Source organism: Tiliqua scincoides, chromosome 2 (genome assembly GCF_035046505.1).
Source record: "Tiliqua scincoides isolate rTilSci1 chromosome 2, rTilSci1.hap2, whole genome shotgun sequence".
Taxonomy (NCBI): Eukaryota; Metazoa; Chordata; class Lepidosauria; order Squamata; family Scincidae; genus Tiliqua; species Tiliqua scincoides.
The window spans coordinates 212,350,005-212,369,014 of record NC_089822.1 but is presented as its reverse complement, the minus strand read 5'-3'; the positions used below and the strand labels follow the sequence as shown (position 1 = coordinate 212,369,014).

General features: G+C 41.9%; 1 protein-coding gene across 1 annotated transcript in view; it reads right to left on the bottom strand.

Moving 5' to 3' along the window:
- Positions 1 to 19,010, bottom strand: part of SLC6A1 (solute carrier family 6 member 1) — a 37,063-nt gene that overhangs the window by 8,367 nt on the left and 9,686 nt on the right. Inside the window, exons 6-11 of the mRNA XM_066618271.1 lie at positions 18,713 to 18,847; positions 17,404 to 17,507; positions 13,088 to 13,212; positions 8,383 to 8,495; positions 1,500 to 1,631; positions 278 to 380 (exon numbers count right to left, since the gene is read on the bottom strand). Of these exons, the coding sequence (XP_066474368.1) occupies positions 278 to 380; positions 1,500 to 1,631; positions 8,383 to 8,495; positions 13,088 to 13,212; positions 17,404 to 17,507; positions 18,713 to 18,847 (712 nt within the window). The remainder of the gene's footprint in view (positions 1 to 277; positions 381 to 1,499; positions 1,632 to 8,382; positions 8,496 to 13,087; positions 13,213 to 17,403; positions 17,508 to 18,712; positions 18,848 to 19,010) is intronic.

The window sequence follows — 19,010 nt, the reverse complement described above, 5'->3', positions numbered from 1 at the left end:
TTTGCAACAGTGCATCCTGGTGGTGAGCTGGCACGCACTGTTTAAGATTGGGCCCTTAGAAGTTAACACTTAAAAAAAATCTTCCCTTTCGATGCCTGAGACAGCCCAAAATTCTTTTACAGCAATGCATGTGACAATAGCTTATAAAGAATAATGTGAAAATTGCAGAAATGTACTATTCTAATTTTTGGCAAATGGGTTATTAACCCCCTTCTTTGGTGAATAATTTCGATGGTTTTATTTTCAAAAATAAAGACAATAGCAAAACATCACTTACCATAGCACCAGGATATGGATATACACTCAAAGAACACAAGAAACAAGAGACTCATTCCACTTGCAGAGTAATAGTCGAAAAGTTTGAACACATAGAGTCCACCCTATAATGTATAAACATGAGCTCCGTTCATATTGTCTTATGTATGACCTTTTCCATTTCAGTGTAGTTTTATTACTAGAAAAGTAGTTAGGACCTATGAGCAATCATTAACCATTGGTCCAACTGTAATTTTTGGGGCCACAATAGTGAAATACTGAAATTATTATTAGGAAATATAGCTACTACACATTGCTGGGCATTCTGCATATAACCCCCACCCCCCAAATTCCTGCTGTCAGCTCTAATTCTAAATGAACAAAAAGTCTTGGGCAAAAAAACATGCATTTTGATCTTACAAATTGGCAACATAGAATTTTGGGAACTGTGGAAGGAATGGATGAAGAAGGAAAATTATAACAATATAGTAAGTGGCTCAGGAGTGATTACTCATTCTGGGACATGTACATCAGGAAAAGTCATTTACATGTACATCAGGATTAGTCATTCTGGGACATGTACATTCTTTTCTTTAAGGAAAAGAATGTTATGAAGCTTGCAGAAATGTTGCCCCTTCAACAAAAGTATATTTACATTATTTTTTAAGCACCATCATGTCTTTTTCGATTATACAATATCTGACCAACCAATAGACTGACAGATATCACATGCTATGACCTATACAGATCTTGATTTCAGTAAATTCATGAAAGTCATGCACCGCTTAACAGACTGCAAATATGACGGTGGTCAAAGCACAATAAAGATGCTCTTAATGAGGCAATTGCTTCTCCCATAGCCTGCAGCAGAGTGTCTGTTTACACAAGAGAGAGGCTCTTAATGCAAAGAAGATACAATCTATCTCCAGTAGCTTGTGCAGCCAGCTAGTGTCTGGCAGGGAGTGTCTGTTTATACAACAAAGGCAATAGATTGGACTGAATGTTCATTTAATGACCTGATCGCATAACAATTGGGATCAGGGAACATATCCCTGTTAAGCAGCGCCTGCTCATATGCATTATACTAATCCCATATCTTTTAGAGGATGTTGACGTTTAAAGGTTTAAGTAAAGCTGAAATCTCTCCTCTGAAATTCACAGACATGCAAGAGAATTCTTACTTCTCGGTTCAGTTTGGTAGAAAATGTAGCTATAACAACTTAAAGCCCTGATGTACGACTTACCTGAGTAATATTAGACAGTCCTATCAGATAGGAAATAACACAAACAATGGCAATGAAAATTTCTCTTCGACTGCGTAACAACTTTGGAAATTCATCCACCAGAGCTGTTATGAATCCTTCAACAGTACAGAACTGAAAGTGAAATTAGAAGTAACAAACAAAATAAACCAACAACATTTGTTTCTGTCGCCAAGGCTTTCAGCTTTTCATGTGCATGCAGATGAAATACGCCTCACCAAGTTAAAAAAAGATGTCTGACACATACAACAACAACAACAACAACAACAACAGTATTTATATACCGCTTTTCAACAAAAAGTTCACAAAGCGTTTACTTGGATAAGATTAACATTAGATAAGTAATGGTGTAACTCCTGTATACTGATCCTGCAATCAGAGTAAGGCACAGGTTGTTTATTTCTAGGACAATGTTCATTAATATATCAGAACACATTTTCCCTGCTAACTAGGCATACTCTTAGTAAAGTTAGCAAACTGGACAAAGTGGCACTTCCTCTTATATTTAGTGGGGGAAGAATAGCTGCCCTTCACTGTAGCACAATGTCGTCTAGTGGCTGTTTGCTGCTGTTCTTCTGAATTTTTTATATTGAGAACCCTTTTTGGGATAGGGAGTTCTCTATCTAGAGAGTTGGGATTTAGTTATTTAATTTTATCTGTAAACCACTGTGAGCTTTTTGTTGAAAAGAGATATATAAATATTCTTAATTTAAAAACTGGAAAGACATGATCTTTATCTAGTATGATGTGGGGCAGGTCTCTGATATAATAATTAAATTTACTCCTGATGATCCAACTTCAGTTTAGAAACATAAGATGTCCTAATGATTTAGAGCCTCATGTGAAACTGATGCCTTTGCAAGCATGTTTAAAACTGCGTGCATGTTAAAACTGGCTTTTGGGACCAATAGAACAGCTTGAACGACTCCAGCAAGTCTTTTTTTGGAAGCTTTTAGCCTTACCCCCATGTATAGCCCCTGAAGTTACACGGTTGGAATTGGGAGTTCCAAAGATTTCAACCTTGATTTGGCTACTATTGGATTTAAATACAGACTTAGAATTGCTGAAAATTTTCCTATTTTCACAAAACTAGCAGCACAAGAACACTTCTGGGTAAAATGGAACAACAACATTAATATGAAAACATGTGAGCTGGGCCTACAGTCACTAGAAAAATTCAGTGGAAGAAGCCATTTACTGCTTGTTGAAAAGCTATTAATTCAAGATTGGGATTGACTTCTAAGGGAGGCTGAGCGTAAACGCTCCCCTTCTTATTTCAGAATTAAATTTCCCACTAAATTTTCTTTACCCATTTATTTTTATGTACTGACGGTTCCCAAATTGAGGTGTGCTTATATGATTGCATGATGCAGTGCTTTACCAACGGCACAAATGAAGGGTCGTTTTCAAAGGATTCCTCCTGAGCAGCGTTATTGTGATTGTCCCTTAACTGAATTAGACACCCTGGTGCATATCTTTTTCCAATGCCCAAAATATACAGCAGGGAGAGATCGATTCTTAAAGAAATGGATACATAATTTTTCTATGTTTTCAGAGTCTTTAAGACTGAAATTACTGTTAAGTAGTCTTTGCAAAGAGTGTGTTGTGGATGTAGCCAAATTTTGTTTCTATGTGATTTTATACTCTGGTTTTAAGATTTAGATAAATAGGTGTATGGCTTATGTGCTGATCAACCTAATAAACTTGAACTTGAACTTCAGTTTTTTCTTTAGGGCCAAACAGTTCATTGAATATGGGGATGTGGCGCTGCAAGCTGTCTCTCCATGCTGAGCAAGTGATCACTGCTTTGCAGTCAGAAGTACTTAGCATACTGTGTTCTGCCATCACAGTTTGAATGTTTGCACCCTATACCCACATTTCTGGCAGCTACTGGAGGCAGTGTTAATGGTAGCAATTAATGGTGAGCATTTCAACATGTTACAGCTGGGATGAGCATCATATGTCATAGAGAAGCCATATTCAGTAGCTTCACTGTGGTGAAAGAGGGGTGAAAACATTTCACAGTGATTGGTAGATGAAACAGTTGGAGAGGACAACAAAAATGAAAGAATTCTGAAGTCCTTAGACCAGTGGCTCCCAAACATTTTAGCATCAGCCACCTAAAAAAAGTTTCACTTTTCCAATTGCTCAAGCCTCGGTGGCTATAAAATGATTTGGGGCAGCAGTGCTCCCCACCACCCAAGTAGCAAGTTGTTTAACTCTTGATGCACAAAGACTAATCTGCTGTCAGTTTCACAAACCACCAAAAATTGGGTCATGACCCACTGGTCTTCATAAATGACCTGGAGACAGGGTTGAGCAGTGAAGTGGCTAAGTTTGCAGACGACACCAAACTTTTCCGAGTGGTAAAGACCAGAAGTGATTGTGAGGAGCTCCAGAAGGATCTCTCCAGACTGGCAGAATGGGCAGCAAAATGGCAGATGCGCTTCAATGTCAGTAAGTGTAAAGTCATGCACATTGGGGCAAAAAATCAAAACTTTAGATATAGGCTGATGGGTTCTGAGCTGTCTGTGACAGATCAGGAGAGAGATCTTGGGGTGGTGGTGGACAGGTCGATGAAAGTGTCGACCCAATGTGCGGTGGCAGTGAAGAAGGCCAATTCTATGCTTGGGATCATTAGGAAGGGTATTGAGAACAAAACGGTTAGTATTATAATGCCGTTGTACAAATCTATGGTAAGGCCACACCTAGAGTATTGTGTCCAGTTCTGGTCGCCGCATCTCAAAAAAGACATAGTGGAAATGGAAAAGGTGCAAAAGAGAGCGACTAAGATGATTACGGGGCTGGGGCACCTTCCTTATGAGGAAAGGCTACGGCGTTTGGGCCTCTTCAGCCTAGAAAAAAGACGCTTGAGGGGGGACATGATTGAGACATACAAAATTATGCAGGGGATGGACAGAGTGGATAGGGAGATGCTCTTTACACTCTCACATAATACCAGAACCAGGGGACATCCACTAAAATTGAGTGTTGGTCGGGTTAGGGCAGACAAAAGAAAATATTTCTTTACTCAGCGCGTGGTCGGTCTGTGGAACTCCTTGCCACAGGATGTGGTGCTGGCGTCTAGCCTAGACGCCTTTAAAAGGGGATTGGACGAGTTTCTGGAGGAAAAATCCATTATGGGGTACAAGCCATGATGTGTATGCGCAACCTCCTGATTTTAGGAATGGGTTAAGTCAGAATGCCAGATGTAGGGGAGAGCACCAGGATGAGGTCTCTTGTTATCTGGTGTGCTCCCTGGGGCATTTGGTGGGCCGCTGTGAGATACAGGAAGCTGGACTAGATGGGCCTATGGCCTGATCCAGTGGGGCTGTTCTTATGTTCTTATGTTCTTATGGTAGGCCAAAGACCCACAGTTTGGGAACTGCTGCCTTAGACATATCTACATAGTTTGTAAAAATATTGGTGTTCTTTTCTCCACAGTTTCAGGAAGCTAAAGCCTTACTCAGTTGAGGATATTTTTGACTCAATTAAATTCACAGCAGTTTCTTCAGAATGAATTATTAATGTTGTTTTTAAAGAATTTCAGGCATCATGAAAGAAGTAATGTTCTTTTGTTCCTTTTGAGTTCCATTATGAAATTTTGTGGTAGTTTCTGATAAATTGCACATGTAATATCAAAACTAAATTGGCTTTAAAGAATCAGGTTTGTTTGCACTGATTATTTTTTTATCTGGCTTTCTGTTCTTAATGAGTTAAGGGGCTTTGGAAGAAGTGCTTGTTTTATTTGAACACTGTCTCAGTGATGTAAGTTAGAACTATGATTTGCCCAAGGCCACCCTGTGAATTGTGTAGCTGAACTGTTATATGAATTTGGGTCTCTGGCCTCTATATCTAGCCATGATGCCATCTCCTATATCTATGCCATCTCCTCAGTGGCATAAATAAGGGGGTGCAGAGGGGTAGCAATTGCATGGGACAACGTTTTAGGGGGGAACAAGCTGAGCTTGGCACTAGTGGCCCAAATTGTGAAAACCTTGATAGCATACAAATAATGCTATCATGTTATATATCATTAGAAAGGTAATCTAATGCAAAATGCAATGAAACAAGCTGCATTGGGATATCTGTATTCTATCTAAAGTTATGGCCATATCTAAAGATATAGCCAGTTATGGCCTATCTAAAGTTAACCAGAAAATGAAAACACAACTGCCTTGTGGAACAAAAGTGGATTTCTTTAACTTAAAACTGACCGATGAGACTGATTCTTCTGAGAGCTAATGAGATGTTATTATGATATAGCATGGAACCAATAAGGTGTTAATATAAGTCAGCTCTCATTTCCATGTATCATAATATAGTTACCCCTACTAACTGGGTAAAGAGTAATTTTTTAAAAGTGGTGCTCCTTTTATGTTTATCAGGGGAGAATAACCATCTCTCTTCACCGCAGCACAGTGTCTCTAACCAATAAGGGGCACACTTTTTATTTATTTACTTAATTAAATTTTATTTTGTTATGGAGGAAGAGCTACAAAATCATCTTTGACCCCAGGTAGTAGATAAATGCCTTAGCTATGCCACTAGCTAGGGGAAGGTGGCAGAACAAGTGGGTGGTGAGCTGCTGGGGCGGAGGAGACAGATTATCCCCAATTTTCACTTTTTTTAAAACCCAGGCATGATGTCACTTTTGGTTGTGACATTACTTCCAGGGCCCCTTTAATGTACAATAAAATCAATATCATGATAGTCACTGGACAGGTTTTTTTTATTACTATAAAGTTGTCATTCCATGAAACAGGATAACAGCCTGCAGTCCATTTGAAGTAAATACAAATAAGTATTTTGAAAGGGATGCTTCACTTGAAAGAATGCATCTGCTTAGCATTTAGAAATGCTATATTAAAGGAGCACAACAGGAAAATGTCTTGTAATTTTTTATGCTTAATTCAGCATTTTCAGTACTACATCTCTGAGCAATTTTCTCTGATGACCAATGTCGGGGGTGAACTTAGGTTGATGCAAGTAGAAGCATTAATCCTATTCTCAGTGTGGCTGAGAAAAGGGACTGCAAAAACTTGTTTTTATAAACCAAAAACAGAACTATCAACATGAGATCAAGTGAGAGGGCAGCATTTTACTGAATCGCACATAAAATTGATGCAAACACATTTTAGGCAATGAAATTATGAATACCATCATGTACAGGCTAATTGGTACTGCAATCCTGTCATTGGCAAGGATCCAAGGACAGGGAGAAGTGCTTTTGTTTGCCTTTCTATGTACAGAAGAACTTTAAGACCTGTTCACTGCCTTCCCTCTGTACCCTGGTTAACCTGCTACAACTAATGGATTTAGGTGTAGGTGAATAAGGGCCCAGTCCTATCCATAAGAACAGCCCCACTGGATCAGGCCATAGGCCCATCTAGTCCAGCTTCCTGTATCTCACCATGGCGCACCAAATGGCTCAGGGAGTGCACACGCTGAGTAAAGAAATATTTTGTCTTGTCTGTACTAACTCTCCCAACACTCAATTTTAGTGGATGTCCCCTGGTTCTGGTGTTATGTAAGAGTGTAAAGAGCATCTCCCTATCCACTCTGTCCATCCCCTGCATAATTTTGTATGTCTCAATCATGTCCCCCCTCAGGCGTCTCTTTTCTAGACTGGGCTGAAGAGGCCCAAACACCATAGCCTTTCCTCATAAGAAAGGTGCCCCAGCCCCGTAATCATCTTAGTCGCTCTCTTTTGCACCTTTTCCATTTCCACTATGTCTTTTTTGAGATGCGGCGACTAGAACTGGACACAATACTCCAGGTGTGGCCTTACCATAGATTTGTACAACGGCATTATAATACTAGCTGTTTTGTTCTCAATACCCTTCTTAATGATCCCAAGCATAGAATTGGCCTTCTTCACTGCCGCCGCACATTGGGTCGACACTTTCATCGACCTGTCCACCACCACCCCAAGATCTCTCTCCTGATCTGTCACAGACAGCTCAGAACCCATCAGCCTATATCTAAAGTTTTGATTTTTTGCCCCAATGTGCATGACTTTACACTTACTGACATTGAAGCGCATCTGCCATTTTGCTGCCCATTCTGCCAGTCTGGAGAGATCCTTCTGGAGCTCCTCACAATCACTTCTGGTCTTTAACTCTCGGAAAAGTTTGGTGTTGTCTGCAAACTTAGCCACTTCACTGCTACACCCTGTCTCCAGGTCATTTATGAAGAGGTTGAAAAGCACCGGTCCCAGGACAGATCCTTGGGGCACACCGCTTTTCACCTCTCTCCATTGTGAAAATTGCCCATTGACACCCACTCTCTGCTTCCTGGCCTCCAACCAGTTCTCAATCCATGAGAGGACCTGTCCTCTAATTCCTTGACTGTGGAGTTTTTTCAGTAGCCTTTGGCGAGGGACCGTGTCAAACGCCTTCTGAAAGTCCAGATATATAATGTCCACGGGTTCTCCCGCATCTCCACTGCCTGTTTGCCAGTGCAGAGACCCTCTCTATCATTTATTCTCATGAATGTGGTGTTTCCAGTACCTTTTCCTTACCTCAAGAGCATGTCTGTGTAACAGAATAGAAACATAGCCAAATTGTGGCTATTTGAAGCCAAATTACCCAAATGAGATTAGAATGGCATGTCCATTTATTGAATTTTTAGAGTTTGTTCACATTTAGAATGATAAACTAATGTGTTGTCCTGACACACATTGTGGAAACTTAGATCATTTTCGCCTAGTTTGTATGTCTGATTTGTCAGGAGTTCCCAGAAATTACCTGTTACTCCATGGCATTTTACAGTGCGAGATCACGTGCTGTAGAAAAAAACCTGTCATGAAACATTGAAAACTTGTCTTCCATAGTAATATTTTTTTTAATGCTGCCTTCATTACCTGACTGTCAATTCCAAGCATCAGCAACATGGAGAAGAACAGTATTGCCCACAGTGGCGAGACCGGAAGCTGTGTCACTGCTTCTGGATAGGCTAAAAATGCAAGTCCGGGTCCTGTTGATCAAAATAATGCATAGATTGTCAGGAGGGGAGCAGCTGTGTACATGGTCCTGAGCTCTTTGGAGAAAGGGCAGTATAAAAATGTGAATAAATAAATAAAAGATATACTGCCCTATTTTGCACTGCAGATTTACTGATGACTTTGATTTCTGTTTATTTTATTTCATAGCACAATAATAAAAAATAAAAACAACAAAGAAGCTGCTAATCAGGCCAAGCATTGACAGTAGCAGTTCCAGAAATGCCAATGATAATTCAAGGCAAAAACAGAACCACACGGTTGCCTGAAGTAACATATATTTTAATATCAGAATTCAATCTTGAGAATGCTAATGAGAAAGTGCAGGTAAAGCAGAAGTTCTCTAAAGTTAGCTCAGATTAACTAGGAAAGGATCGGAGTCTATGTCCGCAAATGGGTAGAACTTGAATCATTTTTTTTTCCAAGCCAATCCAAAGCTCAGAAAAATGCTCCTCCAAGCCAGCCCTTTTTGTTCTTAGTCCTTCCTGCCAGCCACAGCCCACCATGCCGTCTTTCCCTTCATCTCCTGACAAGTGGTGGTGGGAACATCAGTGACTGCACATAGGAAAAGAAAAGGAGGGGACAGCCCTAGAGAGAACCACATTCTTCTGCGGTCCCACAGGCTTTTGACTCTGGTGCACCATTAAAGAGCACCGGGGGGACGACGACGACGACACAAATGTTTCTCCTCTCCATTCTGTGTTACACCAGTCCCATGATCCCACTGATGAGGAAAGCGAAGACATTTTGGGTAGTGGGAGCTGGCAAGCAGGTGTGTTTTTGGGGGGGTTGGAGAGAGGGTTGGCAGTGATGAGAAGGATGGAAGCTAGTCATTTTCTCCAATTCTGATTTTGCTCTAAGCTGGAAAAGAATCTGGGGGTGTTAAAACTCTCCACTTGCTTGAAGAGTGCTTATATTAGCCCTGCTTCTTCTTTGAGCCTGACCTGACAACCTTGTTCAACATATGACACTTCTTTATATCAGTTCAGATCTTTGGTCAATATAACCCTATTGAATGTGACTGACAGGGGTTTCTCAAGGAGACTGGTCTTAGCCCTGCTTTTCAACTGAAAATGCAAGCGATTGTACCTAGGGCTTTATGTGCGCAAAGTAAGTTCTCCATCACTGAGCTACAGTTTTTCCATTTTCATTAATAACTGAACAAACAGAGAAATGCAGATGGAATCTGTGGCAGAACAGTTGCTGTATGAAAGCTGCCTTCCTTTCCTAATGTTTATTTCTGAGACTAGTACCTAATTTAATAGCTGCTTAACCCACATCTCATTTGAATGATCACTTTTTGAACTTGGCTATGCTAGCCAAATGTATTTTAACAGTCAAGAACAGCTCGATCTTACTCTGCCAAACTCTGCCAATGGAGCTGTGCCATCAGAACACACACTGCATCCTCTGGTGGTGGTGGTGGTGGAAAGAGGCAGTCCCAGAGGTCTCTTCCAGGTAAGGGAACATTTGTTCCCTTGCCCAGGGACAAGCCTCCATTGGCCAGATGGGGTTTTAGACCTGCACCAGTGGTTTTGGTGGTGTCAATCCCACTAGACCCAGGTAGGTGGATCAAGGCCAGGAAGGGCGATAGGTAGAAGTGTTTGTGTTCGATGAGTAAGATAGGATTACAGCTCAAGTGTTAGTGACCACAATGGACTTACTTCTGAGCAAAATAACTAGAGGTTTCAAACACCTGTAGTGATAGAATATAGGCAGAAATGTTGCTGCCAATATGCACTCCTTCCCACTCTCGACACACCTCTCTTTTCACTCTGTTCCACCCACACCAATGCACCGGTACCAGGGCTCCTGTGAAGGCTGCTGTTCACTGTTTGTGGCAGCAGCCAGGCTGTGCTGTACAGCACACACAATTTTGCAACCACCATAAAGCGCACTGTACTGTTAGAACGCAGGTTGCGGGCCCACAGGGTTGGGCCATAAGACTACTATATCTCAAACTATTAATAAGATTTATATCTTGCCTTCACATGCTTGTTTTCAAGGTAACTTACCATAAAACTTACAACAGAGCATTACTCTATCAATTTTGGATGCAGCTGACTGATCAGTTGCCTGACTACATTGATCTACGTTCTGTTCACAGTAACACTGATATGCAGTTAAATTTTGGCAGTCGGGATTGTTTTGATTACTTTGCTAAAATAATTATGACTCTGCGGAAATAATGCAAAATACATAACCTCTGATATGACTGATAAATATTTAAAATGGCAATATACTATTTAACACAGACACGAGATGTAATACTAACATTTCCAAAAGTAATGATTCTGAATAGGTTCCCATTAAATAAACTTTATCAGTATTATATTTTAAGCCATATATTTATAAACCATATAAATTTGATTAGAAGTCACCAATACAAGGTTATTCCATAGAATGCCCATTCTGTTCAATATTAACATTTTAGGCCAAATTGACTTTTTGGGTTCTCACCTACTGACAAGTTGCTCTAAACATTAAATAGCAACTAGAAAGCTACCCACCAAAAGTACATGGCAATGTAGACACAGGATTCAATAAATAACATGGGGGACAAGCATTGATTGTGGATGGCTGTCTTCCCCTCCCATCAGTTTTATTTGACATTGCTTATGCCTGCATTGTCACTCAACGGTATTTCCAGACCATAACTGCTGGCAGATGGTCAGTTTGGTCAGCAGAATATTCATTCTTGACCCCTTCCAGATCTATTACATATGACAATCACTGTGCTTTTCCTTACTGTGAAAGTTGTGTTGGTTGTTAAACATGCAAATAGGTCTGAGAAGAAATGGAGGTAAAAGCTGCTGATCTCACAAAGGCACTGGCAGCAAATAAAACTACCCATAAGCAGACACCCACCCATAAGTTGTTCTCACAGATAAGTCGGGGCATCAAAACACGGAATTTTCTATGGCCCTTGGATAAGTCGGGGGTTAAACTTAGGGGAGTGTCTGACTATAGTTTTGACTAATATTACCCAAGGCCAGATCCTGAAAAATACCACTAATTGTTACCTAAGAACTGTAGTCTCTAATTTATTAAAAACATAGTAAAAGATCATAAGATACATTTTTATTTTTAAATTCTGGTCTTCACCACCTTTTTGTAAACACTATCTGTGCACTGTAAATAACATACCTGTAGAACAGTGGTTCCCAGCCTGGGATTCATGTACTCCCAGGGGCACTCAACAGGACCTTTAGGGGTACTTGAAAAAGAATGGCATAATGGCAGGTCCTGCTCCAGAATGCTTTGCAGGGCCAGCAAGGCAGGAAAGGAGGTAGCTATTTGGCTATGAAAGCCATACCAATAGCTAGTTTTTGGTCACCAAGTCATGTATGAACCAGTGATTGAAAACCAGCACAGTAAAAAAGCTGAAACGTACTATGGAAAGTGATCAATCACCCAGAATTTCTCAGCACACTTCTGGTGCAAAACAGTGCAAAGGCAGAGTCTTCTGTTCTTCAAACAGATAAAAAGAGAAAACACTGTGATAAATACATGAAGTCTGGGCTTTCATATAGAGGAGATGAGGGCTTGTATTATTAATTACAAACATTTTGCTAATATGAAGGGTACAATTTATGGAAATGGGCTACCAAGGGATATGCAAGTGAAAAAGGTTGAGAACCACTGCAGGAGATCCATGAATCAAATCCACCTTTAAGGTGGACATGAGAAGAACCATTAAACAAATCCACCTTTAAGGTGTCTGGTGTGTTAAGCCAGAAGCTCTACATACAACATACAACCCATAGCACATAACTGAGAGTGTGCAATTCAATTCACAGCAGAGAGATGCAGCTGCATATATTTGCAACCCTTTTTACTCAGAAGTAGACCCCACTGCTTTCCATGGGTGTTATTCTGAAGTAATAGTGCATTGAATTGTAGCCTGGGACTTTGCTTCAAATGGAGAGGAGGATCCCATCCTGGTGTTGAAAAAAACAGATATCTGCTAAATGCAAAACAGAACCAGGCTGCAACAGCATTTGTAAAATGGAACAGAGGACAATAAAAGGTTAACTCTGGCTGGAAACTCTGCATTGCATTGTAATCTCTGCGTTGCTTCTAATGACCTGCTTGAGCAAGAAAGGAAACTTTTCAGAGTTGAAAAGCTCTGCCCTCTGATTGATAAGACGAAGTGAGAATTGGAGCTTGATTACTTGACAGAAGCTATGACTGATCTACAAAATATAGGGAATTAAAATAGAATTATCACTTAATTCTTTGATCTTAAGACTCTGATCTTGTCTTCCTCAGCTCATCAGGCAGCCAGTGTTGGGACAGCTTCCATTGAGTTTCCACGTTGGCAACCTTCAGTCCCGAAAGACTATGGCATCGCGCTCAGAATGATGGTTCTGGAACAGTGTCTAGTGTGGCCGAGTTCCCAAATCAAAGGATTATTAGGTGATCAGTTAGCTTGACAGGGCAACTGAACAGTGATAGATTAGACAAGACACACAATGTTTAGAAAGAACTCACAATGTTTAGAAAGAACTAACTGTCCTATGTATTGGCTAACAATAATGCACTGCACTGTTAAGAAGTAGCCCACCTGATTTTGCAACATCTTCAATGGGCCGTTTAGTGACATGAGCCATGAATCCAACAATGGAGAAGATAACAAAACCAGCAAACATGCTTGTGCAAGAATTTATGCAGCATACGATAATAGAATCCCTGAAAAAGAGAGAAGAAAAAGTCACCAGAAAGCTCCTTGAATCAGCATATAAGGTGCTATGCAGTAAGAATAGGCCCTCAGTTTGGCTGTACTTGTCGTAAGAGGCGACTGAACAGCCACCGGGTAGATGGGACTCATTAGCCTGGGAAGGCAGCTCATCTGAGAGAAGGAAAACTCTGATCCCAAACCTCCGCTGCCTTGCGGCTACATCCAGTTATGGAAAAGGCTTCAGGAGTCAACCTCGAGGCAAAATCCGGAGCCAGAGTCCCTGAGGCAGTTCATGGCTGAACACAGTCACGTTCTGGCAACTCCTACGACGCCGCTGGAACCAACCGTATTGGCCTCTGCCTTTCCATTGGAGCATTTCAGCGACGTGAAGAGGGAGGATTTGCTGCATGGGTAACAGTCTATACTCCATATCTACTTTACCCAGGCTTTGCGCACTGGAGAGGACACTCTGTTCCAGAACACTATTCAGAGTGCGATACCATAGTCTTCCAAGACTGAAGGATGCTAACAACAACAAAACAAGAGCTAATCGGGCAAAACTGATGCCATTTTTGGATTCAGCACCCCAAATATATCCAATAGGTCTAACATGTACGATAACAAGACATGTGTTGGCCTGTGTTATAGAATGTTTATAATATTGAACAATTCCTCTGTATATTCAAAGTCAAATTTTGGTTTCACACACACACACACACACACACACACTGAGACTTGCACCTAAACATGCTGTGTTGCCAATGACTCCTCCTCCCATGCATAGTGTCTTATGACTCCATCTTGGTTCTTTAGCAGCCATTCCAGAAGGTTAGCCATGACTTTTCCTTGGAGGGGCTGAGGCATGGCCTCCTAATCAAGATGATGGGCAATTAATAGGAACAGAAGGCTGAATTATGGAGGGTCATCGTGTGTCAGCCTTCTCTAAGGTCTTGCAAATTTTGGCTCCCCACCTTGGCATAATTTCATTTGCAAGTACACATCCTCCTGAACAATAAACTGACAACCCAATCCTATCCTGGGTCAGTCCAGAATGTGCAGCAGTGCTGGCACAGTGTGCACTGCACGCTATGGGTTGACCCGGAAAAGGCAGTGACAGAGAGGTTAAATAAAAAGCTTACCTACTATGCCATTGCCTCCAATGAGCCTACTTGGATTTGCACCGGCTGGCATAAATCCAAGTGGGCCCAAAGAAGTGAGTTTAGCCTGGACTGGGAGCATAGGATATTTGTGGTGGCGTGATTGACATGCTGCAGCCACTTACCTGGTCCTGGGGAGCGAGCAGCAAGGGCTGTTGGCAGCTTTGCTTGCCGGTTGGGGGTGAGGTCTGGCGTGCATGCACACAGGCCTGCCACCCTGTTAATTATGGGGGAAGTAACGGCCAGTTCTGTTTCCCCCAATTATGGGCCCTTCCAATGGAAGTTTTTTAGCTAGCACCCTGCTGCAGTTTATTTACTGTTAAAAGTTACTGTTAAAATTTACTTAAGTTTCTATTTTATCTCCAAGCCTTTGTTCACATGTTCATTGAGGGTACCTGGGTAATGGAGCACCACTGCTACCACTACTGTCTGCCCTTAGCCCTCTCTTGACACATCCCTGGTTGGCCCTGATCTCCGTCCCTAGGAATGCCCCTTCCTCTGTCTTATATGCTCTGGTGGGGGCTCTGGAGGTAATTGGTGTGCATCTGCAGCTGCTAGCTGATTTCATTCAGCCCTGGCTCACAGCTACTGCTGCACGAGCACATGGGCCTTGGACCGACGGAACGCACGTAAGGCCTGGATAGGATTGGGCCATAAACTTAACTACCCAGTGGCCAGATTAGCTGGGCGGTTTTTCCAAATCCCTTACCAAAAGGTCTCTCCTAAGCATGTCTCCTTACCACATGACATAAGGATAGGTGCTACACATACCCTGCCACACCTTGGGTCCATCCAGGAATCTCAGTTAGGTTGTAATGAAGCCCTTTTGCTGTCCTGGAAACAGCAGTTCAACTTAATCAAGCTCAGGTAACCCCTGGATGCACACCCAGGAGACATTCAGGGTACTGTTATTTGTCCAGGAATCCTTTTGTATTTTTGTTTAGACACCAATAAGCAGGGACGGGAACTTGAGTCAGTGACTCGGACTCGAGTCGCGAAAATGAGTGATTTTTGCTGATTCGTGAGATACACATATGGAAGACTCTGAAAAACACTTGAGTCAGAGACCCCCTGACTCATGACTCGCATTCCACTCCGACAACTTGAGTCATGCGCCAGCTGACACGAGTTGCGCCGCCTCCTCGTTGCAAAAAAATCTTTTGCGTTAATCCAGGAAGCCGTTTTTGGCACGCATGAGCTCCCACACCAGCAGCTAGCAGGGTACACTATGTTCAGAGATGGGCTAGGAGTGTGGAGCTAAAGGTAACTTGTTTTTGTTTGCACTCCAAAAAATTGTCTGGGTCTCGTGATGCTGTACCTGCTGCAGTTTCTGCAAAATGTAACAGTTTTACCTAGGTTTGGCTCAGGCAGTGCTGGGTTTTCCCATCCCTGCTTATAAGTACCCATGCTTTGGAAGCATGACTTTCCCACTGAAAGCATCTATGCTGTCCATTTTCAGTAGTCTCTCCAATAGAGACTTCTGCTCTGTCTGTTTCAGACTTGGAAAGAGTGGTACAACAATGGTAGTACCCTCACCTCTGGAGCATCTGCCTACCCTGCTCACTAAGAATATCTTCTCAGCTGTTTTTTTTTTGTTTTTTTTTTGCCATTGTTCAGGAACTGAAAGCCACACTGTTTTACAGAAGGACAGCATACCCAGATCTACCCAACAGATAAAACTACAGGAATTTAACTTACAATATCTAAAATCTATGTACCTCCCTCCTAAAAACTCAGGAGGAGGTCTGGTCTAGAGGGTAGAGCCTCTGTTATCCCAAAGATAACATCAGAAGGTCCCTGAACGGCTGAGGATGGCGAGACCTTGAAGCAGCTGACAAGCCCAGCTGAGTGATTCCACCTGCTCTTGGTGTGAGCAAGAAACGTCTTGGCTGCCCTCCATGTGAGAGATGGAGCTGCTTGCCAGCCTGCGTGGGAGAACTGGAGGCCAGAAGTGAGACCAAACCAGAAAGATCCATTCTGAAATGTTGTTGGTTCTTGAAAGAGAGAACCTCTATGATTGTAAAAATCCCCTCGAGGGATTTAGAAACGCCTGCCTATGTAAACCGCCTTGAATAAAGTCAGAGGAGAAATCCAATGACCAGAATGGTGGTATATAAATACTTAGTTAGTTAGTTAGTTAGTTAGTTAGTTAGTTAATTATTATTATTATTATTATTATTATTATTAAAAACTCCACTAAAAACAATCCCTCCCCTTTCGTTAAAACATCTCTGTGTCCTAAAACCTTTGCCCTCCGCTCCTCTCTGACTCTGGTTCTTGCTTTAAATTTCCCACCAGTCTTCCTCTCTCTTCCCACTGGGTCACCTCAGGTGCAGGAAACTAGGCACAGCTGGCAGCCCATCCCTCTCTCCCCTCTCTTCTGAGTTAACCCACGCTTATCCTTACCTAACTATTTTCAAACAGTTGTAGGGGGGAAAAAACTCAGTTAAAACCTAATTAAGGGCTGCTGAAGAAGTGTCAGCCAGGAACAGCAATCGTAAGCTATCTTTGCGTAAGTGTTTTGAGGAACTTGCAAGAGGCATTGGCTTGATACTCTTACATTAGAAATGGGAACTTGCAACAAAATATACTGCAACAAGAGTGCTTCCATAAAGAGCTCTAATCAGTCTTGTAGGGCTGTGAAGGGGGTAGGTAAAAGATTGGAGAAGCGAGGATGGAGAAGGGGCACATTTAATCTTTCATCCCGCCTGAAACCTTCTCCCACTATTCTATATACTCCTACAAGGGTCTGATTTGGGGCTGCTTGCCACCCAAACCTGACTCCCCCATTCTTCCTTTCTCCACTAACATTTCATAGATCCTGGAAATAATCATGAATTCTTGTCAGGATATTTATGAACCGATATACTTTTGCCCACCTGGAGGGTTGCTCACTGGAATGACAGTGTGTTGTGCTGTACCATAATGGGAGAGGATAATTTCTTTTGGATCTCTAAGAGACTGTTCATACTGCAACTTTAATCACACTTCCTTTATCTGTAACGTCCAGGATGATAGGTTAGTAGTGAACATTAACTGCTTTACCTGTAAACATTGTTGTTGAAAGGGTTATAACTTCCAAGAGCAATCAGGGAGCCAAGACCCAAGCCATAGGAGAAAAAGATCTGTGTGGCAGCATCCAGCCAAACCTAGTTATCAAAGACAGATATACATATGTCACACTTAGTAGCTTATTCAGACTATCAAACAAGTGAGACTATTATAGTGTAACCCTATGGAGTGTGTGTAGCCCACTATTGGACACCTGGGGCAATTGTTTTTGACCCTGGGAAGTTGCTGTAGATGGCGCCTCCAGAGATTCTGAGGAGACTGAAAGATGATTTTGAAGAGAGAATATTCAGAGGAGAACAAGCCATCTTTGGGGCAGTAGCAGTGGAGGAAGAGAGAGTAGTAGGCTTATGCTCTCATAGTGTAAGTCCTACAGCAGTATCAGGACCAGGATTCAGAAACCAAGGCCTGCAGCTGTATCTCAGAGCTTCAAAATCACAGACAGATCTGAAGGGTCTTGATCTTCATTCACCTGTGAATAACTTTGTGGGTCTCTATCCTCTTCTATTTTGTGTTGAGTAAAAATTCACTTTTAAAATTGTACATCCACTGTCATTATTCCTCTTGCATCTCCGTGTTTGTTTCCCTTTTTGCAATTATGTCCTCCATGTTGCTTTCCCCCTTTTGTTACCTACTCATGCGTGCTGCTCAATATTCATTTAGGATGCATGAGAGCTAGTGGACTGGAATCACTGCACTTTAGTTTGGGCTCTGATACAGTTTCCCATCTCATTAAATCCATTACACTTTAAAAAAACCAGCTCTATCACCACTTCTCCCACAATCAGAGACTGGTGGAGAAAAGAGGGTTACAATGATAATAAATGTATACAGATTGAGCCTACTTATCTGCAGATTTTCCATCTGCGGATCTGGCTCAGTGCCATTCCCCTGCACCCATGTTGAGCCAGACTTGGCCCAAGGTGAACCTTCTGAAGGCCACGGGAGCGCCTCCTTTTTGAAGCCCACAGAGGTCAACCGCATCAGCTGCGGGCTACAGAATGCCTCCTAGAGACCCCCCCAAAAAAGCTACTTCTAGTTTTTGGAAGAAAACCAGAAGTGATTTTTTTAATGCATTTAAAAGGCATTCTGAGGACCAATGAAACCTTGCAGGGAGTGCAGCTCAAGTAGCCTTGGGAGGGTTTAAGGGCCCAAAACCATACATTTGCTTATCCATTGTTTTCCATATCCGCAGGGAATCTGAGAACAAGGCTGAGGCCCCACCTGTGATAGCAACAGTAATAATAATCACATGGTTATTTAGGCTAAATACTCAGATGCTTACCTCAGAGTTTGAGAGCTTCTCAAACTTAGGAGTTATATAGAATAAAATGCCTTCTCTTGCACCAGGTAGTGTTACTCCACGGAAGAACAAGATAAGCAACATGATATACGGATATGTGGCAGAGAAGTATACGACCTAGTACAAAGAATGAGATATACAGTGCTAGGAACAATGGTTATGCTGCGTTCTCTCAGCGTGACTAACAGTGGACTTGAGGGATAAATAAATCCAGTTTGTTGTAATGCTGTACAGACCTAAAATTTGGGAGAGAAATATGATAGTATTCTGTCCTTCCTTC